Genomic DNA, 26,953 nt, shown 5'->3' on the forward strand with positions numbered 1-26,953 from the left:
GAAGGATTCAAGGAATCAAGAGGACATGCCCACTTGGAGTCTTTGGCCCCCTTTTTAGTGCGTGGTCCCCTAACTCAGACTCCAGAAGTCCCTGTGTAAGTGACTCTCAGGTTGTTTCCAAGGTCTGTGAAGACCTTTCTCCTATGGCCCGGGTCTAAAATCCTGAGGGTGTGAGTACATAACTAGTGTCCACATATCCAGGCCCACAGGGTGTGCAATGAGGGTGTTTGTGGGCATTGGATAGTGGTGTGAAGAGTAATAGACTTGTCTTCTGGATTGTCCACACACATGCCTGTGAGGCTCCAGCTATTGCAGGATGGAGGTGGGGACATGAATAGAAGGACGCTAGGCTAAGGGGGAGTGGTGGGAGGCTCCATCATTGCCCTAGGGCTAATATTGGACTCAGTGATGTTCTCAGTCCATTCTGTACTCCATGAATATTTTTCCCCTTAGGGGGATGATATTTTCATAACTTATGAATTTAATTAATTTTGCTTGGATCTTCAATTAAAGAAGTTGAATGATACAGAGCTGAATGCAGTATATTTACTGATTCTTCAAACATTCAGAAGGCACCACTATGGTATTAATAAATATTTGCACTCCCACTGCAGATGTGGGACAAATCAGAGTGCTATAGGGGAAGATATGAATTTGACTCAGTCCTTATTTCTAATTCACTTCCATTTTTAGAGAATGTCTTTTATCATGAGAGCCATTCATAATACACTAAAATTAACCACCATGTGATTGTAGCATTTACAGTAACATCTTGCTTGCGCCTGGCATCTGTGTTTGTCTCCTTGTTAATTCCTCAACCTTTCCATTTATTTTTCGTGTTCACAAAGGTTAATTGACATAGACTACTGTTTATATGAGGAATTCCTTGGTGAGTCTTAGTGGTGGCCACTTTGTAAGGCTTCAGTTCAGTTGAGCAGGAACTTTGATAGTCAATCTGCAAGGCTTTCTGTAAGCCTAGCACTTAATTGAAGTGTACTACCCCTGACTGGGCTGCATTGTCAGGCATGGGGGATGTTTGATGTTTTTACTTTCTTTTTCATATGGCTTAATCCTCCATACACAGAGTCCCTCTTAGGGTTCTTATGGGCACTTTCCTTTTTGCTAGGACATTATGCTGATAAAACAGTAGTGATTTATTGGTGATGCTCTGATGCCTTGGGCTGAGGTTGGGCAGTATGGATACAATACATCTGTGTACTGCTTTTCACTTGGTATGCAAATTGGCATACATAATGTGGTTTTTACAGAACAACACTGTAAAGCAGGCAGAGCACTACTTCCTCCTACACTGGTCCCTCTGTAGCGATGGGAGACTTAAGGCTCTGGTCACAGTGGTAGGTGATGGAACAACAACCGAGATCCTTCTGACCAGTGCTTATCCCCTACACCAGTGGCACATGGATCCATTTCCGTTGTCATGAGGGTCAATTGTGCCTGCTGTGGAAGCCCCCAGTGCGCTGTACAATTTGAGAATCAGTGACCCACACAGATGTTACTTTTTGATTCTGAGTTGGTAATTGGCCCCTAGTTACTCACTTCCCATGCCTTAGGTTTCTGTGGGTGGTGTTTGCGCATTGCTCTCATTTATGTCCACTGGCTTGCCTTTCGAGGCTTAAAAGTATTGCCACCTGTTGTTGTCACTTAAAGACAAAAATATATTTGTCTTATAGCAAAAGGTATAGCCATATATATAGAATGATACATATGTGTGCATATGTACTATATTTTCTTGTGATTTTTATATTTATTATCACCAGCTAAAATTGATGTAAAAAGATAGGCTAGTAACAGTTTAGCCTACTTGTTCATGGTTTGCTGGGGGGAAGGGGAATCAGATCAATTTTCCCTTAGATGAATAAGTGTTTAGGGTGGAGATGTCTGTCTAGCATGGCACTATCACGCTCTCATAAAATCACCTTTTTATCCTTTGTCCTTTGGATCCAGAGAAATAACATCCATAGTATCAGGGAAATAGGATTCACTACCCCCATCTAGCTTCCTCTTCCAAGTCCATGGCCAGCACCTTGGCTGAGGCTTCTCAGCAGATCCATGGTGGTCTGCCCCTCAGCCATCTGTGCCTGGGAAACGTCTGTAATTGGTGGCCCCAAGGCAGTGCCAAAGCCTGTGGGGATGGGTGGACACCAGAAACATCCAAGTTTCCAACCCTTCTGCCTGACATGGCCTACCAGCTTCTAGCAGAATTCTCTCTAATGCCTCTGCTCACAGTATCAAGGGACTCCCAGGTGAGCCTGAAATGGACATGAGCATACCTCTGCCCATGCTGACATGAGTGTAGGCTTTTCAGGTTAATGGAAGAAACTGGGTGGCTTTGGAGTTCACTTTGTACAGCCCCTGACTGGTTTGATAAGCTGAATTCTTATCTAATGCTGTTTGCTGAGAGTCTTGTAGCCAAAGCCTTTTAAATCAAAGGGAATCATCAGAGAGAACAAAAAGTAATCCCCTACCCTTAAGAGGAAGGCCCTTATGCTGTTCCATTAACTGTCTGCCTTAAACATCTGAATGGTTTAAATAACTAGAGTGCACTTGTCTCCCTGTCTCTGTCGTCATTAGGCAGGATAAGTTTAAACACACAAGTACACATACACACACATGCATACACGCTTCTGTGGGGATATAGCCCATGTCACTATTTGTCATTCATCACAGTATATGAGATCTCTGTTATGAAATGTTCTGTCTCCAAAAACAGATATTGCTTCTCTTTTAGAAAAATATCCTTGGCTGGATCCCTGGAACTTTAATTAAAATCCTTGTTGCTCTTTAAAAAATGTTATTGCATTTCAGACAGCTTGGATGTAAAACAGTGAAGCCAGGAACCAGAACGTTTTGCCGGTGGGATAAAGGACTGTGAACAGATCAAAGGGTTGCTTGGCCTAGCCTGAGAGGTCTCAGGAGACAGCTCCTGGGAGAGACCTGCCACTTAATGAGGGACAGACCATCAGCCCCCCAGGTTTAAAGGTAATTGTCTGAAGCAGTCACAAATTTTCTTCCATTTGTGCCCTTGACGTTGTCTGGGTTGTTTTCAATAAAAAGCTAAGAAGATTATTATTAACTAATTAGTTAATTCATTTATGATTTTTGGTCATTTATGGCACTACTTAACATTGATCTCTTCAATAGACTGTGAACCACATGAGAACAGGAGCTACACCTGTTTGTTCACTGCCATGTCTCTGGCACATACCTCAGAATGTGGTAGTGAAAGTAGGTAGGCAATAAACATTTTTGGAATGGATGTAGAGGCCCATGATGTTCTGGATATGAAGGATGGGATATGAAGGTGGCTAAGACATAGTCCTTGTCCTCATGGAGCTTTCAGGCTATTGGGAATATCAAAGGTAATTAGAACTTTTGGTTATTAGGAGTTACTATTTCTTTAGTGACTTATGATGTGCCAAGTACTTTTCAGACTTTTAACTCTCAAAGGAACTTCATAAGATAGGGTGTTTTTTTTTTCCTTTATAGAGCATGAAACAGTATGAGAGAATTTAAATGGTTTACCGAAAGACACATGGCTAATAAATAGAGAATGCTGTCTTTCAACTTGGACCTATCTGTCTTCAGTAATCTTGATGGTGCTACCACCTTTGAACATTTATCTCTTGGTGTTTCAATGTCAGGATTTTCTGCTTGTTCTTAATGGAGAACTAGAGGAGATTGAAAAACACATTTTTTTTAAGTAAAGTTACTAAATGGTTTGCATTACATTTATTTGGTCAGATGAGCTTTGTCTTCATAAAATGGGAATGGGAATATCTATCCTATGCTTGTCCCACCATTGTAGTTTGGAAGTAGAGAGCTCGTTTGATTTCATGGGCTCATGGCTGGAAATAATTTGCCTCATGATGTGTTGTGCCTTGAGTCTCATCTGTATTTGATTTAGATGAGTCTCTGGACTTTAGATAAGACTGATGCTGAAATGAGTTAAGACTTTGGGGCATTTGGGATGGGATGAACGTATTTTTCACTGTGAGAAGAACATAAATTTGGGGGGCTAGGGGTGAAATACTGTGGTTTGAATGTGCCCCCCAAAAAGCATGTGTTGGAAACCTAATCCCCAATGCAACAGTGTTGGAAGGTGGGGCCTAACACGAGATGATTAGACCATGAAGGCTCTGCCATCATGAATGGATTAATGCTGTTATCACCAGAGTGCGGTCATAAAAGAGCGAGTTCTGTTCTCTCTCTCTCACTGTCTCTTGCCCTTCATCCTTCCACCATGTTATGATCAGGAAGAAGGCCCTCACCAGGTGTTAGCCCCTTGATGTTGGACTTCTGAGCCTTTGGACCATGAGCTCATAAATATCTGTTCATTATAAATTATCCAGTCTCAGGTGTTTTGTTATACCAGCACAAAACAGACTAAGACAGTACCTGTGAAGGTTAGACTCTTCCTGAGTGAGTGAAGGTAGTGCTGAGTGCAGGGCAGTCAGGTGGAGTGGGGGAAGCAGAGTGAACCCTCTGCTCTGAGCTATTCTGAGCTTTTCTTATTTTTACTGTGGATGAGCTTGCAGGATGTAGATCAGCCGGTGTTGACAGTTTGGGCAGGGGGCAGGCAGACCAGCTGTGGAGGATGCTGTGGCCATATTCTTCTCTTATGTTTCTGAGGAGAGACATGGGACACTCTGCCACCACCAGAGATTTAGGAATAGAGCTGGTGGTGGGGGGTGCTGTTCTTGTGGGCACTGAACCCCCTCCTCAGGTTCTTACACTCATTTGAAGAGGATCTGTTGTGGTGGAGCCGGGCGGTAACCAGGCTTCTGGCAGCATGTGACCCCTTGCTTGAAGATGCCAGGATCTACTACTCACTAGGAGGTCCTTTGGGTCTGAAGCTGAGGCAGATGCTGAAGCAAAGGATGAAGGGAATTGGTGGATAATGTGCTGTCTCATGCAAATTCCTCAGTGGTCCTCCCATGAAGAAGGGTAGAAGAATGCTGGGACTCTTGCTCCTCAGGCAGAAGGGACCAGATTTGACTTGCTGCCTGGGTGCCTTTAAGTTAGAAATTCTGAGTTCTTGTCTCAGGTGTGCTCTTGCATAGGGCCAGGATGCCACAGAACTGGCTTCCTCTTATGTTTTGGCAGAGGATATATAGACTCAAAGCCTGCCTGGCCCTCTCATTCTACAGATTAAAATCAAACCAGAACAAAACAGAGGCCCAGAGAGGTTATACAAATGAATCAAAAGATTTGGGGTTTCTTTTGCCTTCAGCTTTGGCTTCCAAATCCGTTTTCAGCCTTGTACCCTCAGGCTCTGGGTGAACCAAGGAAATCCAGACCTTCCTGTAGTAGAGGGATCCACAAGAGCAGAAGTGCAGGTCAGCTCGAGCAGCTGTGTTGCTTGAGTCTGCAGGCAGTGGCGGATGGGATGCCTTCCTCCTTGAAAGACTCCAAGGCTCTGTAACAGCAGTTTTGAATTGCAGCTGCTGTTATGGGTGAGAGGGAGGACTTCATCAGAATCGCCTGGAGAGAATTTCAAAACACATGTCCGAACTCTGCTTGCCTCATGCTACCTAGTGTAATCCACAGTGCAAGAGATGGCAGTGAGCATGAGTTTTGTAAGTAATTCTGTTGTGTCCATCCCCTGCTGAATCCCTTGTGGTACTATTTGACAATGGTAAGCCCCTTGAGGGAGTTCTCATCTTAAGGGTCATTGTGTTCTCCACAGCATCTGATGTGTAATTCAGTGGATATTTGTTGAACAAATGGATGAAGCAAATGGCAGTGGAGAGCTAAGAACAGAATCTAGGCAAACAGGCCTGAGCAGTGGAATGTGAGGGGGACTGGCGGTGCCTCGGTCAATACGTATCAATCGAGCGTGCTTAAAGGTGAGTCTGGCCTTCTGCAGCAATCTGACCATTGACTCTTTATCAATAAACATAAATACTGTTCTGCCCTTGACCTCAAGAGTTAAAATAATAAATAGCTTAATTGGTCATCATTAATTCCACTTCAAATTTACTATAGGCATGTGTGGCCTTGAACAGAATGACTCCCATGCTCAGCCCAGACATTTTATCCCCGAACCTCCCAAAGGAGTGTCCTTGGTAAAACAAATAAAATCAGCCTCCCACCTCCTCCCACCCATCAATAGCACGTTTGCTATTGAGTCCAGGCAAATGGCCATTTGCAAGGTTGGATGAGTAGTTAAGCCACACAGGCACAATGTAATATGACAACATTCTTCATGGTAATATCGTCCTCCTCCTCATTACATTTGAATATAGATTGCCACTGTGCAATGCCTTCGACCTCGCTCTCTGTTTGTGAGGTTTAGGAGTTCTTCAGACAAGGTGATGTCCACCTGCACTCCTCAGAAATTATTAGCCTATTTGTAAATCTAAACAAAATAACAGCTATTGTCTCTAAGAACTTAATTTGCTGAATCTCTTTTCTTCCTATCCTTAATTATGTATAAATTTATAGACTTAAGCCACCTGCCTGCTCAACGCTTGTATATAATTGTACCTCTTAGCTACCACTTAATGTTTCAGGGCTCTTCCTTTATATTCTCTTTGCTTCAAACTGTACATTTAAATATCAGTACTCAGCTCAGCTTCTGAGTATTAAACATTTTTTTTTCTCCACTTCCTTGAAAAGCTGTGAACAAGCCTTTTAGCATTTTATCTGGACCAAACAGTAGTGGTTTTACATGAGAAACGAGAACTCTGCAAGTAAATCTATGTGTTTATATGTCTAAAGTGCATTATAAAAAGAAGCAATAAATCTAGTTTTCTACATAAAAGGAATTAGATTTTCCAGTTTACCTCTGCACTGGGATTAATAAAATGTGCAACAAATAGCTGATGGAATGATCCATTTGAAGTTTGTAAAGGTATCTAGGGAAGCTGGCTGGAGTAGCCTTTTCATTTTTTCAAAAGCAGGATGCCTCTTAATTTTTTGATTCAGTCTTGTTTCTCAATGACTGTTTTAAAATGAGCTGAGAGGCTGTTACCTGCCTGTTTCTGCATGGCTGAGCAAATTCACCCGTAAATCCAAGTTTCTCTTCATTTCCATCACTATACGTCTCCAAATTACAGAGAATTCATTCCTGAGCTGGAGAGGTGCCAGAAGTTTCTCATCTAGCTGTCTGTGGGCTGCCTTTTTCTTTCCCCTCTTTGAGGCTTTCTGATGCCTAGAGTGAGCTCAACTCAAAGGTTTCCAGCCTCACACTCGCCTCACATTCCCCCACAGTCACACTGAGCTCTGTGATTCTGAGGAATACAGTGTGCCAGCATCCGATCCAGTCTCCTTTCACCTGCAGGTGTTCCAGAAACTTCAAAATGCGTCTGGTAATGTATTTGCTTTTCTAAACGTGCCACTTTGATGTGCATTATATGCAGCTGCTTATTATTTTTTAAAAATCTGTCTTCTGAATTAACATGTATGCAAAAAATGTCAAAAAGAGCTTATAGAACAGTGTGGGCTTAATTATTGGTCTAGGTGTGTGTGCATGTGTCCTTGTTAATGTAGGCATGTGTGCATAAATATGTATTATTTATGTATACATGTGTCTGTGCGGACAGATTTCACTAAAGGAATCTCATTGAAAGCAACACTTCTTATGAACATCCAGATTTTCTAGTCAGATCTGTAAATATCTTACACAACAACAGCAAGTAGAGGAAAAATACATTTTTCACACCCATGCAAATGGTATGTTTTAAACACTTATTTAAAAAGCCCTCCTTTCTTGTGTGTGTGTGTGTGTGTGCACGTGTGTATGGGGAGGAGGTGTTGATTTTTGAAAATTGGGAGAGAAGAGTTATATTGCTGCTGCACGAGAATTTCTACCCCATGTTACCTGCCTTCTTAAAACTCAGTAAGCACTGAGGGGAAGAGATGTGGTTCTGCTTTGGAGAACCTCAGGGGGACGTTGATCTGCAGTGTTCAGCAGGAATTTTAGGTATTCTCAATACTAGTGCTTGAATAATAAGTACATGGGGTAGATTTGCTATAGCCAAATCCTTCTGTGTTTTCTGGCTTGTAGGAATCACATTCACACTGTACATTTAGGATCTGCATGTGTTTATTGAACTCTAGTAAAGCAGCGTGAGAGTGCAGGCTTATAAATCACATTATTTATTTGCTAGTGTTGGGTGCTAGATTCTAAAATTAAGAGATTACTTAGCAATTAATAATATATTCAGCATCCCTTGTCTCATTGGGTGAGATTTACATCCTTGGGACTTGCTCTTCTAGTTATAAAGATGAATTATTTAAGGTTCATACTTAATTGCTATTTCAAATTCTTAAGCTAGAAAGATACTTGCAACACTATATTTAAAAGACTTATTTTGAAAAATGTGTATGTATATTTCTAACTGGTGGTGAGCTAATTATGACTACAATGTGCTATATGCTTAAAAATAACTGATCTTGAGTATTGCTTACTTTTGTAATAGAAACTTGTTTTCTCGTCTTCAGATTATAATAATTCTTTCACTTTGTATTATGCTCTTTTTGAGATCAATATTAACTAATTGTTGTAAAGAAGAGAAAATGAGGTAGCAAGTCAAATAGCATTCACAAAGTAGGTTTTCTTTGAACTAGTAGTTTTCTAAGAAATTAAAATAGTTTTTCACAAGTAGGTTTTCTAAATGTACGTTGGGTAGTGATACTTGAAAATGGAAGCATCTTAAATATTAGCTTGTTAAGTGGAGCAGATTAGGATAGTATTAATGCCATCTTATAGTTTCTTAATATATTTAAGATGATGTAGTAAATAGGTTAATTATTTTATATTGGCTATTATTTTTGCTTCATGATAATGATTATAAAAGCAACAATTGCATTTGATTTACTTCGCATTGTGGACAATTGTAAACTTTAGTAAAATAGTTGACTGAGTTGTAACAATAAAAATGAATATTATTAAGGTCAGTGTGAAAGCTACTTTTATTTTTAGCATCCAAGATCTAATATTTTATCACATATAGAGCTGTGTACTTATAGAGGATTATGTATATTTTTAAAAATTTACATAACTCTAAATGCTGATTTTATCAACCATGTTCAATTTATAATTAAAGTATAATACTACAGTAAAAATGCATTTCAGTATGTAGAAATGGCCCCTTAAAACAGCATATTATATTAGGAGCCATTAAAAATCTGTGTAGCCAATTAATGTTATACTCATATGTTGTTCTGTGTGTAACTGATTTCTATTTTAGGTCCTATTCATTTCCAATGTTGTAAATGAACCTAAGATTGTGTCTTATTCAATGTAGAAATCTTGCCTTGAATGTAAATATCTTAATGAAGGTTTTAAATTGAATGAATAGGATGGCTGAAGATTTACTAGCACCTTTTTTCACGTGTATTGCAATATGCATAAATACATATATAGAAATATTAATCTATGTAAAAATATTCCTTGCCTTCAATCACATTACAAAATACCCTCACTTTACTTTTGAAGTCAATTATTTTGTTTGAGGTTTCATAGGTGTAAAAAGAGGTTTTGTTTTTCAGAGCTTATGTAGTACTGTGTGGTAACAGAAAAACATTCAGTGCCATTTTGTAGTGAATATCATATGTACTAAAAAGTGAGAGGAAAGAATGCTGCATTTGCCATCTGTCTCTAAGTATGACCTCCTACTGGCTTTAGACATATTGTAGACCAGGCCTTTATTTTATGAAACAAATTTGTATTACCCCAAAATACCTAAAATGATTGTAAAACACTTACTTCCCCCCATACAATCGTTTCCCTATTATGTGACCGGGACTGTCTTAACAAACATTTTATTTTTAAGGCTCACATATAGAATGAAGACATAAAAAATATAATTTGTAGGCTGACCATGCATCCATAGCTGAAAATATTCATCCTTTAAGTAAGCATTTATTAAGCATCACATTGCCAAGCTGGCTTCTAGCTTTGGGACAAAAGGAGGTGTCAAGGAGGGAAGCTCCTGTTTAAAGATACCATTCCTGCTATTTCATTATTAACCATTATTTATGGAGGCAAGACACCTTCAATACGGTTTGAGAATTGCATTGGATTTTTTGTTTTTTTGTACTACTTAGTTTCAAAAGGACAAAATCCTTGGGAGCATTTGCCAATAGAGAAGAACAATCACAGTTAGGGTGGGGAGGGCATGCTGGTCAAGAAAGACTCTCTGGAGAAGATGAGTTCTCAACCAAGTGGGGGAGGAGGTTATTAGCAAAAATTGATAAAAAGGAGAGTAATAGGAGAATTTGGGGTGGATGGAAAAGAAAGGAGAAGTAAATCACTGGAGGAGACAAGGAGGTGATGACATTGTATGGAGAGAGGAGCCGTATTGGAAGTAAGAGGAAATCAAATTTAAAAAAAATTACAGAGTTGGGCTTTAAATTTTTCAAAATTAATATTCACTAACCTTATTAGAGTCTGTGGAAAATTATTTGATTAAGTAAACATTTCTCCTATTTTGTTATGCCAAACAACCTCTGTAAATGCATTTTAAAATCTACATAATAATTTTAATTCATATTTATTGAGTATTTACTATGGGCCAGCTATGGGCCAGGCACTGCAATAAATACTTTAAATGCACTATCTTATATAGTCCTCATTGACTATTAATATCCACATTCTACTGGTGAAGAAACTGAGGTACCGAGAAGTTTAATTAACTTGTCTGAGTTTGTATAAGGTCAGAAATGGAGGAGTGGGATTTGAACCTAGATTCTAGAGCCCAGCCTTCTAGCCACTACACAAAAAAATCACAGTTAGCTTATTTCATTTCTAGTTCCAGGTCCAGATTGGTATGGCTAGTTGTTCACTGGGTGTGTCATTTAGGTTCTCTGGGAAGAGATTCTGAGACAGAATTAGTAGTGCAAGTGGTTTATTTGAGAGTAAAGACAAATGGGGAAGGAAGCAAAATTGGGCAGGGAGAGCCTTCTGACCACACAATGCAGAGCTGACAAAATCTCACCCAACCCAATGGCAACCTCTGGAGGGAAGATTGCCCATTAAAGGAGTCTCACAGTGGGCAGAAATGACCAGGCCTAGTACCCCTGCTATGCTCAATCGCTGGCTGGGGGCTCCCCGAAAGATCATGGCTGTGGCTTAAAAGTTGAGGAAGATCCTGAAAGTCCTGTAGCTGGATGTTGTCAGCTAACTGTACTTCTTGCAGCTGAATAGCAAGTTCTTTCTTGAAGGAAGATCTGAGCAGTGTACCTCCCTGGCTGCCAAGGTGATATCTCTACAAAATGTATCATAGGAACTTAGTGGTAAGGCGAGCTAGGTGCCTAGGGTGAAGAATTTAAGGAAGTGCCTATGCTTTGGGTCATTCAAGTGCTGAGTGGGCAGAGTAAGTGTCTCCTTAAGTTCTGCACTCTCAGGCATCTTGCCTGTCTCACCCTAGTCCCCAGAACCTCACATTCAACACACTTAGAATTGATCTCATCATAGTCCCTCCAAATGTACTCTTTCAGTCTTATCTCTCAGGAAAATCCAAGAACTGCTCAGTGCATCCTCCCACTAGTCTCTTTGCTCCCATCCAATTCAGTCTCTCCACTGCCACAGCATCATCTATGTTAAATACCACTCTGATTTATATTTCCAATGCATAATACTCTTCATTGGTTCCCTGTAGCCTAAAGAATGAATTCCAAGGTTCTTTCTGTGGCATGTAAAGACCCTGTATGATCTGACTACATGGACAATCTGGACTGAGGGCTGAAGCAATTTCAATGCTTATACCTAAGGAACATTAGCATTGTTTATTTTTAAATATAGAATAGGTCATATTTAATTCTGAGGTTGAAGGGTGTGTCGGAATTTGTAAAGATTTCCCATATGGAGGAAGCAGAATCAGATGATTTGGAGGTGATTAGAAGGAATGGGGGTAGTTTCACTGAAATTTGGAGAATATATGGAAATTAATGGGCGATATACCTGCAAAAGTAAATTGGAGCTGGCCGAAGAACTGCGGTCATGGAGTTTAACTTTTCTTTTGAAGGGATCTGATCAGAGAAGTAACATGATCAAAATAGGCTTGCGTGAAGGTGAATGAGGCTGCGATGCGGAGGCTCCACTGAATGGAGAGCAATCAGGAGTCAGGGAGACCAGTAAGAAGGCTGTGTTGCTATTCCAGGTGAGAAGAAATGAGGTCTTGAGTTAGGAATGTAAAAAATAAAAAAGACATGAAAAATATGAAGTAAGGATAAATAGGATTTTAAGTCTTATTAAAAGAAGATGTGAGGGGAAGATAGTACTCAAAAGGGACTTAAACATTTGAATTGAGTGATGGGAGACTTATGTATGGGAACCAGAAATGGACAGGAGGAGGATCTTGTTGAGGAAAGATGACAAGGGTCTAAGAGGTGTCTGAAGATGAACCATCTCATTTATTTCCCCAAATGAATATTACACAAATCTTTCATTTTTCTTTCATCTCAGGCACTGCTTGTTCAATTCCTCAAATTTTGCCTGATTTTCAATTTACTGTCATTTAGAGATTTTCACGATAATCCTTTAAACAAAAGATTAAGGCATCAAAGACAAAAGTTATGTTTACAGACACCAACCATTCTAACAAAATTTAGGTTCTTTTTTCTAAATTCAACTGTAGAAACACCTTTTTGGGATCCACACAATTTCTTACAGCCAGTTTGAGTAACGAATTATTATATTTTATTTTTTAAGAAGTTGTTGGCTTCATAGAGACCTGATCCTGCCCAGCAGAGGCTGACAAGACTGGCCTATCTAATTAAACGTCTTTGTTCCTGGGGTAGATAGAGGAGCCAACACTGTTATCATGAGTTGCAGACATCTTCTCATAGAGGAAATCTGAAACTGCTGCCTCCCACTGCCCAACTAACAAAGGGACAAAGGTAATTGATTTAACATGAACAGAAAAAAGACTTTGCAAATAAAGATTCACATTATACATGATTGTGACACATAATTAAAAACTCAATTTTCAATAAAATGGAAATAAGGCAAAGACTTGACGCTAAATAAGCTTTAGGTACAGAAATGAATAGTAAGTTTTATAGGAATTTGCAATGCAATATGAGAAGCTCAAAGCAAGTATTTAATTGCCCTGAAAACTGAACAACATAACAGTCACATTTGCATATTCTTCCAGGCTGACTTGTTTTACTGTAGAGTGCAGGAAAACCCTTGTAGGAATATTACATTAGCATCCATGGTGTACAAAAAAAATTTTTTTAAGAGATAATCAAATTAACCTCCAAATCTGACTGAATAACTGCCTACACTGACTTGTGCCTAACAAGCTGTGACAATCAAAAGATAAGCTGGTAACATATTGTTTGTTTTGTGACAGTGATAACAGAGATCTAATGCCTCATTCCTCACTAGGGCTGCCAGACATAGAAATACAGGATTTGCATACTCTGACCTCCAGAGCATGGAGCTATTGTAAGCCAATGAGTATAAATTCCCTTTTTTGTCTCAGACTTAGGCATAGGACAGTGTGTTTTCCTGATTTCATTAAAAAAATGAATAAGATACTGAAACATAAAAGGGAGGGGTCTGTGTATGTAGACATTTGTAATTCTGTGCTCTAACTCAAAACTTTAGGGAAGTGATCTGTATGGACAATGTTTAATCTTCATGGCAGATGAATGAGACAGGCACTGTTGGTTACTGCCTATCTTACAGATGAGGAAAACTGCTAGAGAGGTTTGATAACCTGTTAAAGGTAACACAGTGGTCAAGTAGCAGAGTGGATTTGGACCCAGGGCCTGAGCTCTTAGATATTGAGCTGGGCATGGAGGGTGTGAGCAGAAGCAGTGATTGGCTGGTGGGGTTTGCCCACCCAGAAGGCTCTTCTCTGAAGCTCTCCATCCTTGGGCTGCTCTTCTTACCTTTCCTGGGCTCTCAAACTTTCCTGTATACTGTAAGGAAATACAGTTGTAAATTCAGGAACCAGCACCAAACCTATTTTTTTGATGGACTGATAATGAATTTCTCACTGAGCTTAAAAATGTGTTGCTACCATATTCTAGTGATGTATGTCTCTGCAGTGTGGGAGTCCATCTGCTCATCCTCACCTAACTATATCACTCTTTTAAAATGGGCTTTGTTGATACTTGAATTGGGAGACTTTAATTCTGCCTTCAATTTTAGTCCACACTGGACAATTTGAGCTCATACTTTATGGGAGATAGCAAATTGCCACTATATGCTACTCTATGACCATGTATATGTAATTAAATATACATGAATATTCCAACTATATAGCAATCTGATGAAGGAAGAACTAGATGTGATGGAGCTCCCTGGTAGGTTCTGTTTGTTAGCAAGGATGACCCCATTTAAAACCCCTTATATGTCTCATTCTGAAGTCTTGATTTTCTTATCTGTAAAATGAATATTATGACAACTAGTTGCTAAAAAGAAGCATGGTATAGTGGAATAAATACAGGCTTTGGAATCAGACATGCCCCGGTGCACATCCCCTTGCTGTCACTTTGGAAAGCCACTTTAATATCTCTGGAACAGGAATAATACTTCTTAGTATTGCTGTGAGGATAAGATGGTGCATGTATCAGTCCTGGCATAGGGTAGGTATTCAATAAATGTGTTTAGCATATCATTAGGAGCACAGAGACAGAATGCATAAGTGGTTAAAAGCACCTGACCCTGGACCCAAACTTCCTAGGCTCAAATCTGAGCATTATCATTTATCAGCTGAGTGACCTTGGGGAATTAACTTCTCTGTGCCTTAGTTTTTTTGTCTGTAAAATGGAAATGACTAAAGCATCTTTTTAATAGGGTGGTTGGGAATTATAGGAGACTTAAGGTATCTAAAGTACTTAGAACAGTGCCTGGCATGTAATAGACACTCCATGAGTGTTAAGCCCCTCTTTTGAGATTTATTTCACTTCAACATGATTTCTTCTCAGAGCTCAAGGCCTGGAGATTCACAGTACATCTAGGGGCAGGCATTTCCAGTTTCTTGTTATCTAAGACCTAAAACAATACTTGTTTTAATCCAGTGTCTGCTGAAAATTGATAGTATCCATCTTAGTTTAATAGGTTCTCATATCATCTATACCCATTGTTGGCAAAGGCAGGGCTCTCTATAGCAAGGGTGGGGGAAAAGCAAATTAGTACAACCAGCTTTAGATGGTAATTTGCATTTAAAAAATCTATTAACACTTGATTAGCACCTCCCTTTTGACCTATCAATTTTACTTATAAGAATTTTTCTGCAGATGAACTCACATAACTGAGCAAAGACATGTGGTGAAGTTTTGGTTGCAGCATTGTTTGTGTTATTAAAAATCCATAAACAACTAAGTATTCACCCAGAGAAAAATATTGAAATAACTTATGTTATATCCATGCAATGGAATACTGCAGAGGAGAGAGTTTAAAACTGAGCAATACATGAGAATATTAAAAAGTATACAAACATACTTTTAGGAAAAAAGCATTTTGGGGGCAGTCTATAGCATGAATGATACTGTGTTAAAATAGTTATATATTTACATCTATCTGCTTGTATAGTCATAGAAAAATTCTCAAAGCGTGTATGAGAAACTAGTGTTTACCATTGAAAGTAGAATGTATGTGGAGTGAGTACTTTTCCATTTCACTTTATGTACCCTCTTTGAATTTTAAAACATGGGCATATATTGCTTTAACAACTTAAAAAAAGTTATTTTTAAAAATAGTCAATAAAAAATTCCTTTTTTCCCTTTACTGCCATATATTAGTATTTTAAAAAAATTAGTCCTTCTTGCAAATGTAATCCTAAGCCTTGATATAATATTTTTGAGTAATTGAGCCAACTATCATCTTTAGTTAAAACAGAACGTGTATCAACTCACGGCCAAAGCTCTAATTTGCTCCCAGGGAGCACAGACCAAAATGACTAAGGAGATACCTTAACATCAAGTCACAGGAGACTCTTAAGTCCTGTGGCAAAATGTCCTGCATTTCAAAAATTCATGCACTTAGAGAGGAAACATTAAATCAAAAGCATTAGATGGGGGCAAGGAGCATTGAGTCAATGACTTTTCCTCAGGACTTATTAATGCTAAACATGGGGAAACATTACACAGGGGACATTTTTACATTAAGGTTTCTCTGTATTTCTAAAACCCCTCACTCGGTCTTTTGCAAAATGCTATATAAAAGTTACATTGCTTTTGGGTTTTGAGGGCAGAAGTAATTTGCATGAGGAGTAATCAAGATTCCTTGCCCTTTGTACTTTCAAAAGTGCCTATACACACATTGTCTTATTTGATACTCACAAACAAGGTATTTAGGACAAGAATAAAGTTCATTTTCTACATAGGGATCTGAGGTTTGGAAAAGTTAAGTGACAAGCAAGTCAGCGTGGAGCTGAACACAGAAGGACTCTTGGCTGTGTCTTGGCCCACCCGCCCCCCCCCCCTTTTTTTATTTGCCACCAGCAGTCAAGGGCATGGCTATACAGCAGAATCACTCCTATGGTTGTGAAATGTGAAGTGGTTTAGTATTTTCTTGGAATTACTTTTAACTCTGGTCTAGAAAGACCCAGGAATGGCAAATTGAACTTTCTCCCCGAAGTGAATTATAAACATCCTAATTTAATTGGTTAAGGAACCTCTAATAAAATCCAGGTAGATCTAGTTTCTCATTTTGCCTCTAGTCCTTACTAGCCATATAATCTTGGGCAAACTGTTTCCTCATCTATATAATGAGGATAATGATAGCTTTAACCTTCCATGGCTGCTGTTAATATTTTAAATGAAATAATGTGTGAAAAGTGCTTGGCAAAGTGCATGGTAGATAGCAGAGGGTCAATAAACACCCATGGCAATAATAATTATTAATAATATGATAACTAAATCAGGGTCCAGGTCATTGTGGCAGGCAGGGTTCTGATAGAGGCCAGAACTTTTGTCTACTTGGAGGTGACAGCCAGGAGCTGCATTCCAGAGTGGGTGCTAATCAGCTTCTTCTGTTTTGAAGGATTCTTCCCTGGAAACACAAAGAACCAACTAAGCATGGGCAGGAAAGCTACTTTAAACTTCCCTGCATGTCATTGTGGGGGCTTGGGCATTTCTGACTGAAGAGAATACCCCCAGTTTAAAACAGAGTTCAACACCTTTCCAGTTTGATCAACCTTTCCAGTATGATCAACAGTAAGACGAGGGAGCAGTCACCTCCCCCAAAAGGGCAACCTGATGATCTTCTTGCTCTGGGGAGTTGGTCTTTAGCCTCCTAAAATTCAACTTTAAAAATCAGATTTTGGCTGAAATCTGAGAAGCCAGAGTTCAGAATCTGGATAATAAGCAATGAAAGGTCTATTTGCTAGCTATTTAGCTTAAAAGTATTTTACTAATTTCTCATCTGAGTTTTTAAAAATTATTTTTCTTTGTTACACAGTTTATACTTACTGAAAAAAATATACAGAATCACGATGAAAGAAAATAAAAATCCTTAGAAGCATTTCATATTCGTTTTGGTATATAGCCATTGAAACTTTAAAAAATAAATATGTTTTAATGAAAACTCTAAAGCACTGAATGCACAGTTTATGACCTCTCAATATCTAGGAATATATCATGTACATCTTTCCATGTCAATACATTTTTCCTATGATTTCATTTTCAATGGTTGCATAGTATTTGATTGGGTAGACATTCCATAATTTAATCTTTTGATCTTAAATGCTTAGGTTGTTTTCTTCCTGCAAGAAAAATTCTTGAAAAATTATTGCACGAATCTTTATTTCTTTATAAAAAATAAATTCCTAAAAGTGGAATTTTTAGGTCAAGGAGTAAATGCATTTTAAAGGGTTTTGATGTCAAATTGTCTTCCAGTTAAATTTGCCAATTTTACCCTCATTATTAGTACAAGCATGTGATTAATGACTATTTAGGTAAACATGACTTCCATTTATTTATTGCAAAAGTTGAATACCTTTACAATAGACTGTATTACTACACCAGAGATAAAGAGGATTTCTTGCTGACAACAACTCCTACTTTTGTTTTTATAATCCAAACACAATATATCTTAAGACAGTATGTTAATTAATTCTATTTAGGAGCTTGGTAATCATGATCAGTAGAATAAACTTTGCTTTTGGTGGAATATAATGGAAAATGTAGAAATAATTTGGAGGAAAAGTTACTATGGGCACACTCCCCTGGAACCCATTAATTCCCCCCACATACCTTTTTTAAGGTGTGAGAATAAAACAATCAGGGGCGTATAAACTCTTCCACTGTGGTTATCGTCACATCAATTTTCTCTTTGGCTGGAAGTAACCCTGCCTGATCCCTTCTCCACCACACTAGGCTTCACAGTAGAAACGTGAAGATTGGAACCTTTTCAGCAGAAATTACTCTTGATGACACCAGCCCCGCTGTCAGAGTAATTCCTGCTGGAAAGAAGACATCTGAATTAATGGTCTAATAAACCGAGTTAGTGTTTCATCTTGGCAAAGGATTAATTAGGGGAAGAGAAACATTTATTTGGGTTGCTATTTGACAGGCCGTTTATTATTACATTATTGCATTTAATATACCCTACCAACTTATGGGGTAGGTATTGCCATAGGCATTTTACAATGAAGGAACAGAAATTCAGTCAAATAAAGTATCTTGCCTAAGGCCACACAGCTGGTGAGCTGCAAAGGTGAGATTTGAACCTGGGCTCCCTGCTTCAGGAGTCTGTGTTCTTTATACTGTTCCTTCTCACTGGTTGTAGAAGTCTGACTGTCTCTCCTCTAGAATAGTCATTGTAAGTATTTAGCCAACTAAACTGCAGGTTTCCTCTTAAAATCAGTATGTCAGGTTTACTTAGAGCACTCAGAATGCTGAGTCTGTTTAGAAACTTTTGTAGGCCAGAAACAGAAAATCTGCTAAACTGGCCAGACAATAAAGAGTTTATTGTCTTAGGTAACGAGATATCCTGAGACAGAGAGACTGCTGCCTTTTTTCAGAGGCTCAGTGATTTCATCACGGACTCAAGTCCCCCACCTTGCTGCTCTGCCATTCTCAGTGCTGTCTTGTAGGTGTCTTTTATTGTGTGATGACTTCAGAAGCTCTGAGTGCAACATCTTCATGAATACAGAGACAGGAAAATGAAACGGCTCCTCCTCACACATCCTTTTTCTTTTGTAAGAGCAAGACAAACTTCCCAGTAGACTCTCTCTCGTGCCTCATTGCCCAGGACTGTGACATAGGCCCCTTCCTAAACCAAACATTGGCATTGGGAATGACTTAGGCCAAGATTCACCTGAGGTTGGGGAGGGTGAATGCTGATATCAGAGCCAGGCTTTGTAGCAGGAGGAACCACCAAAAATACTGCCAATACAGCATTCGAGAGATTTTGAGATTTCTTTTTGTAGTTAATTGTGTATATATTCTGGGATTCTTCAGTGGTATAAAAGTATACTGTTGCTTTTCTAGATGGTTTTATTTTTATATAGCTACAAACTACAAATGAGCACATCATTTTTTCAGTGTGGTTCACCAAATCCTTCCCATTTCCATCACCTTCTCCAATATAATTTATATTCTTCTTCTTTACCCAAATGTTCATCTATTCTACCTCTTCTTCACAGTCCTTCTGAATACAACTTTTTCCAAGAATGTGGGGAAAGTATGATTTTAATGCAAAATGAAGAAGAACCCAATATTCCCTGTCTATTAGAGTTAGTGTAATTTTTGCCCTTAAACAAAAAAGAGTATTGTCTTATTGGAGAGACTTAAGTAGAATAAACATACTTTTCTGTCATTAATAAATAATCTGATCATCTTTTATTTCAGCAATTCATTTAACCCTCATGCTTGTATTCAAACAAAACAAAAATTGAAGTGGAGGGATGTCCATTAATTGCCAAAATAATTAGTTCAGTAAAACAACTTGTTGATTCAAGGGGAAAGGTCAGTTATTTTTTTCATTGTATTGGCTTATTAAATTTGAACAGCCAATTTAGTTCAAATGTTCATCAAAATCTATGATGTACTAACATTGTGGGAAAGTAAGAGGAGCTATAGAAAATCTTACACAACCTGGTAGAGAAGAAGAATAAATAATCAACTTAGAAAAGGTATCTATAATAAACTATTACATAAGATACAACAAAGATATATGAAAATTATAACATCAATAACAAATGTATTGAGCACTGATTATGGCCTAGATTGTGCTTCTATTTGCTTTACAGGTATTAACTCATTTAGTTCCCAAACAACTCTATAAGTTTTTTTTTTTGTTAGCCCTATTTTACAGATGAAAAAACAGAGGCAGTAAAGAAGCATAAGGAGAGTTTCATGGGAATTTGGATGAGCATGCAATTCTTCCTGGGAAGTTAGGGGAGCAAGTGTTTTAGGGGAAAGATATGTGAAAAAGGTGACCTTCCAGCTAGTGTTGAGGCGAGAGGCCCAGGAAAAAAAAATGGCTTTGTAGTGGGGAAAAATGGCATCTGCAAAGCATCTCTGAAAGACCTTTGTGTGTCCTGTGTGGCTGAAGCACTGTGCAAATATGTGGAGGTTAAGGAAAGGGAGGCTGTGGTTGGGTTGTCTAAATGGTGTATGCCCAGCTAAAGGGCTAGAGGTCTGTCATCATGAGTCAATACCCATCTAAGGTGTTTATGCAGGAGAGTGACATGATGAGATGTGGCTTTAAGAAAATGATTCTGGGACAGATAGAGACAACCAGATTGGATGGGGGAGGACATGAAAAGGAAGAGGGAGACCCACAGGCTCTATAACCCCTCTGTGAATAGCAATGTCATTGTTCAAAATGTGAGAGAAATCTGATATCCTTCAGCAAGAACACGAACCTCGACCACATGCCTTATACAAAAATTACCTCATAATGGATCACAGACTTGAATGTAAAATGGAAAACTATAAAAAGTTTAGACAAAAGTAGAAAAATTTTGAAACCTCGGATGAGGTAAAGCCTTCTTAAACTTGTCACCAAAAGCACTATTCATAAAAGAAGAAAACTGTCAAATTGGACATTATCAACATTAAGAACTTTTGTTCTGTGAAAGACCTTGTCAAGAGAAAGAAAAAGACAAGCTATAGACTGGGGGACAATATTTGCAAATGGCATATCTAACAAAGGAATTGTATCTAGAATATATACAACGAACTCTTTCAACCATAAATAACCCAAATAATCCTTTTGGAAATTGGACAAAATACATATACATACATTTCACTTGAAGAGGATATATAGATGGCAAATAAGCACATGAAAGGATGTCCAACATCATTCACCATTGGTGAAGTGCAAATTAAAATGACAGTGGGATATCACTATGTATCAAATCAGAATGGCTAAAATTAAAAGTAGTGATAACATCAAATGCTGATGAGGATGCAGAAAAACTGGACCACTCAGACACTGGTGAGAATATAATGTGGTACAACCACTCTAGAGTAAAATATGGCAATTTCTTACAGAACTAAAATGTGCTTACCATGCAACAGTATAATTGCACTGTTGGACATTTATCTCACAAAAATGAAAACTGTATTCACGTAAACAACTGTACACAAATGTACATAGCAGCTTTAGTCTTAATAGCTCCAAACTGGAAACAACTCCAGTATACTTTAATGTGTGACTGGTTAGTCAAACTGTGGTGTGTCATAAACCGGAATATCATTCTGTGGTATTCTCCACTGAGTGAAGAAAAACAGTATCAAAAAATTATATATTGTATGATTCCATTCATATAACATTCTTGGAGTGACAAAATTATATAGATGGGGAATAGATTCATTGTTGCCACAAGTTGGGAAAAGAAGAGGGAAGGAGGCGGGTGGGCTGTAAAAGGGTAAAAGGAGGGATCCTTGTGATGGAACTGTTCTGTATATGGACTGTGGTAGTTGTTACGTGAACCCATATATGTGATAAAATTATGTAGAACTAAAACCACACGCAGACATATACAGTGCATGTAAAACTGGTGAAACTTGATTAAGCTTGGTGGATTGTATCAATATCAGTTTCCTGGTTGTGATATTATACTATATTTATGTAAGATGTCATCACTGGGGGAAACTAGAGAAAGAGTATACAAGATTTTTCTCTATTATTTCCCACAACGAAAATTGTATGAATCTACAATTATCTAAAAATAAGTAAAAAAAAATAGGGAGAAAAATGAGTGTACTAAAAGAAGATAAATTCGGTTTGGAAATGTTGAGTTTGAGAAACTAGAAGTCTAGTAGCATGTTCGTAGGACAGTTTTAGAGTGGAAGAATGGAAGACTAATTTGAAGATATTGGTAAATCTGGGAGTTGTTTGCATAAAAATAGGAAAGTCTTTGATGAGCTTGCCCAGCGAGTGAGAATAAAGCCGTAATCATAATAAGAGCTCACATAATTGACCTATCACTGTGAGACATTGTGCATCCTGTAGACATGTTCCTTATTCACTCTTCACAACAATCCTATGATGTAGCTACTATTATTATATCCACTTTACAGATGAGGAAACCAAAGCCTAGAAGGGTTAAGCAACTTGCCAGGGTCACACAGCTGGTAATCAGAGGAGCTAGTCTATGTGACTCCAGAGGTTACCTTCCCTCCAGAAAGAAAGAAAAGCACTGAATAAAAGCACAGGAATATGATCATTTCAAGTTTTGACAGAAACTAGAAAAACTCATGAAAATGACAGAGGAGGTAACCCCATTAAGACCCAGGTTTTATATCCTGAGCCTTGATAAGGGGATTTACTCTAGTCCTGTCTTTCAGGTCTTGGAGGCACATCCTAGTTACTTGTTATCAAGGGGAATGTATAAGTTCTTTTTATTATTATTATTATTATACTTTAAGTTTTAGGGTACATGTGCACAATGTGCAGGTTAGTTACATATGTATACATGTGCCATGCTGCTGTGCTGCACCCACTAACTCGTCATCTAGCATTAGGTATATCTCCCAATGCTATCCCTCCCCCCCCCCCCCACCCCACAAGAGTCCCCAGAGTGTGATGTTCCGCTTCCTGTGTCCATGTGTTCTCATTGTTCAATTCCCACCTATGAGTGAGAATATGCAGTGTTTGGTTTTTTGTTCTTGCGATAGTTTACTGAGAATGATGATTTCCAATTTCATCCATGTCCCTATGAAGGACGTGAACTCATCATTTTTTATGGCTGCATAGTATTCCATGGTATATATGTGCCACATTTTCTTAATCCAGTCTATCATTGTTGGACATTTGGGTTGGTTCCAAGTCTTTGCTATTGTGAATAATGCCACAATAAACATATGTGTGCATGTGTCTTTAAAGCAGCATGATTTATAGTCATTTGGGTATATACCCAGTAATGGGATGGCTGGGTCAAATGGTATTTCTAGTTCTAGATCCCTGAGGAATCGCCACACTGACTTCCACAATGGTTGAACTAGTTTACAGTCCCACCAACAGTGTAAAAGTGTTCCTATTTCTCCACATCCTCTCCAGCACCTGTTGTTTCCTGACATTTTAATGATCACCATTCTAACTGGGTGTGAGATGGTATCTCATTGTGGCTTTGATTTGCATTTCTCTGATGGCCAGTGATGATGAGCATTTTTTCATGTGTTTTTTGGCTGCATAAATGTCTTCTTTTGAGAAGTGTCTGTTCATGTCCTTCACCCACTTTTTGATGGGGTTGTTTGTTTTTTTCTTGTAAATTTGTTTGAGTTCATTGTAGATTCTGGATATTAGCCCTTTGTCAGATGAGTAGGTTGCGAAAATTTTCTCCCATTTTGTAGGTTGCCTGTTCACTCTGATGGTAGTTTCTTTTTCTGTGCAGATGCTCTTTAGTTTAATTAGATCCCATTTGTCAATTGTGGCTTTTGTTGCCATTGCTTTTGGTGTTTTAGACATGAAGTCCTTGCCCATGCCCATGTCCTGAATGGTAATGCCTAGGTTTTCTTCTAGGGTTTTTATGGTTTTAGGTCTAACGTTTAAGTCTTTAATCCATCTTGAATTGATTTTTGTATAAGGTGTAAAGAAGGGATCCAGTTTCAGCTTTCTACATATGGCTAGCCAGTTTTCCCAGCACCATTTATTAAATAGGGAATCCTTTCCCCATTGCTTGTTTTTGTCAGGTTTGTCAAAGATCAGATAGTTGTAGATATGCGGCATTATTTCTGAGGTCTCTGTTCTGTTCCATTGATCTATATCTCTGTTTTGGTACCAGTACCGTGCTGTTTTGGTTACTGTAGCCTTGTAGTATAGTTTGAAGTCAGGTAGTGTGATGCCTCCGGCTTTGTTCTTTTGGCTTAGGATTGACTTGGCGATGCAGGCTCTTTTTTGGTTCCATATGAACTTTAAAGTAGTTTTTTCCAATTCTGTGAAGAAAGTCATTGGTAGCTTGATGGGGATGGCATTGAATCTGTAAATTACCTTGGGCAATATGGCCATTTTCACGATATTGATTCTTCCTACCCATGAGCATGGAATATTCTTCCATTTGTTTGTATCCTCTTTTATATCCTTGAGCAGTGGTTTATAGTTCTCCTTGAAGAGGTCCTTCACATCCATTGTAAGTTGGATTCCTAGGTATTTTATTCTCTTTGAAGCAATTGTGAATGGGAGTTCACTCATGATTTGGCTCTCTGTTTGTCTGTTGTTGGTGTATAAGAATGCTTGTGATTTTTGTACATTGATTTTGTATCCTGAGACTTTGCTGAAGTTGCTTATCAGCTTAAGGAGATTTTGGGCTGAGACAGTGGGGTTTTCTAGATATACAATCATGTCATCTGCAAACAGGGACAATTTGACTTCGTCTTTTCCTAATTGAATACCCTTTATTTCCTTCTCCTGCCTAATTGCCCTGGCCAAAACTTCCAACACTATGTTGAATAGGAGTGGTGAGAGAGGGCATCCTTGTCTTGTGCCAGTTTTCAAAGGGAATGCTTCCAGGTTTTGCCCATTCAGTATGATATTGGCTGTGGGTTTGTCATAGATAGCTTTTATTATTTTGAAATACATCCCATCAATACCTAATTTATTGAGAGTTTTTAGCATGAAGGGTTGTTGAATTTTGTCAAAGGCCTTTTCTACATCTATTGAGATAATCATGTGGTTTTTGTCTTTGGTTATGTTTATATGCTGGATTACATTTATTGATTTGTGTATATTGAACCAGCCTTGCATCCCAGGGATGAAGCCCACTTGATCATGGTGGATAAGCTTTTTGATGTGCTGCTGGATTCGTTTTGCCAGTATTTTATTGAGGATTTTTGCATCAATGTTCATCAAGGATATTGGTCTAAAATTCTCTTTTTTGGTTGTGTCTCTGCCCGGCTTTGGTATCAGGATGATGCTGGCCTCATAAAATGAGTTAGGGAGGATTCCCTCTTTTTCTATTGATTGGAATAGTTTCAGAAGGAATGGTACCAGTTCCTCCTTGTACCTCTGGTAGAATTCGGCTGTGAATCCATCTGGTCCTGGACTCTTTTTGGTTGGTAAGCTATTGATTATTGCCACAATTTCAGATCCTGTTATTGGTCTATTCAGAGATTCAACTTCTTCCTGGTTTAGTCTTGGGAGAGTGTATGTGTCAAGGAATTTATCCATTTCTTCTAGATTTTCTAGTTTATTTGCGTAGAGGTGTTTGTAGTATTCTCTGATGGTAGTTTGTATTTCTGTAGGATCGGTGGTGATATCCCCTTTATCATTTTTTATTGCGTCTATTTGATTCTTCTCACTTTTTTTCTTTATTAGTCTTGCTAGTGGTCTATCAATTTTGTTGATCCTTTCAAAAAACCAGCTCCTGGATTCATTGATTTTTTGAAGGGTTTTTTGTGTCTCTATTTCCTTCAGTTCTGCTCTGATTTTCGTTATTTCTTGCCTTCTGCTAGCTTTTGAATGTGTTTGCTCTTGCTTTTCTAGTTCTTTTAATTGTGATATTAGGGTCTCAATTTTAGATCTTTCCTGCTGTCTGTTGTGGGCATTTAATGCTATAAATTTCCCTCTACACACTGCTTTGAATGTGTCCCAGAGATTCTGGTATGTTGTATCTTTGTTCTCATTGGTTTCAAAGAACATCTTTATTTCTGCCTTCATTTCGTCATGTACCCAGTAATCATTCAGGAGCAGGTTGTTCAGTTTCCATGTAGTTGAGCAGTTTTGAGTGAGATTCTTAATCCTGAGTTCTAGTTTGATTGCACTGTGGTCTGAGAGACAGTTCGTTATAATTTCTGTTCTTTTACATTTGCTGAGGAGAGCTTTACTTCCAAGTATGTGGTCAATTTTGGAATAGGCGTGGTGTGGTGCTGAAAAAAATGTATATTGTGTTGATTTGGGGTGGAGAGTTCTGTAGATGTCTGTTACGTCTGCTTGGTGCAGAGCTGAGTTCAATTCCTGGGTATCCTTGTTGACTTTCTGTCTCGTTGATCTGTCTAATGTTGATGGTGGGGTGTTAAAGTCTCCCATTATTAACGTGTGGGAGTCTAAGTCTCTTTGTATGTCACTCAGGACTTGCTTTATGAATCTGAGTGCTCTTGTATTGGGTGCATATATATTTAGGATAGTTAGCTCTTCTTGTTGAATTGATCCCTTTACCATTATGTAATGGCCTTCTTTGTCTCTTTTGATGTTTGTTGGTTTAAAGTCTGTTTTATCAGAGACTAGGATTGCAACCCCTACCATTTTTTGTTTTCCATTTGCTTGGTAGATCTTCCTCCATCCTTTTATTTTGAGCCTATGTGTGTCTCTGCACGTGAGATGGGTTTCCTGAATACAGCACACTGATGGGTCTTGACTCTTTATCCAATTTGCCAGTCTGTGTCTTTTAATTGGAGCATTTAGTCCACTTACATTTAAAGTTAATATTTTTATGTGTGAATTTGATCCTGTCATTATGACGTTAGCTGGTTATTTTGCTCGTTAGTTGATGCAGTTTCTTCCTAGTCTTGATGGTCTTTACATTTTGGCATGATTTTGCAGGGGCTGGTACCGGTTGTTCCTTTCCGTGTTTAGTGC

At 38.5% G+C, this 26,953-nt stretch overlaps 1 protein-coding gene across 4 annotated transcripts in view; it reads left to right on the forward strand.

Annotated features, from left to right (window-relative positions):
• The first annotated feature begins 7,207 nt into the window (after window positions 1-7,207).
• SCHIP1 (schwannomin interacting protein 1) overlaps window positions 7,208-26,953 on the forward strand; it is an 819,796-nt gene continuing 800,050 nt past the window's right edge. For all 4 annotated transcript variants that reach the window (XM_055381911.2, XM_055381912.2, XM_063704328.1 and 1 more), the window contains exon 1: window positions 7,208-7,331. In XM_055381911.2, coding sequence (XP_055237886.1) covers window positions 7,323-7,331 — 9 coding nt within the window. In that variant the 5' untranslated portion in view covers window positions 7,208-7,322. The remainder of the gene's footprint in view (window positions 7,332-26,953) is intronic.

The sequence above is a fragment of the Gorilla gorilla genome, chromosome 2 (genome assembly GCF_029281585.2).
Source record: "Gorilla gorilla gorilla isolate KB3781 chromosome 2, NHGRI_mGorGor1-v2.1_pri, whole genome shotgun sequence".
Taxonomy (NCBI): domain Eukaryota; kingdom Metazoa; phylum Chordata; class Mammalia; order Primates; family Hominidae; genus Gorilla; species Gorilla gorilla.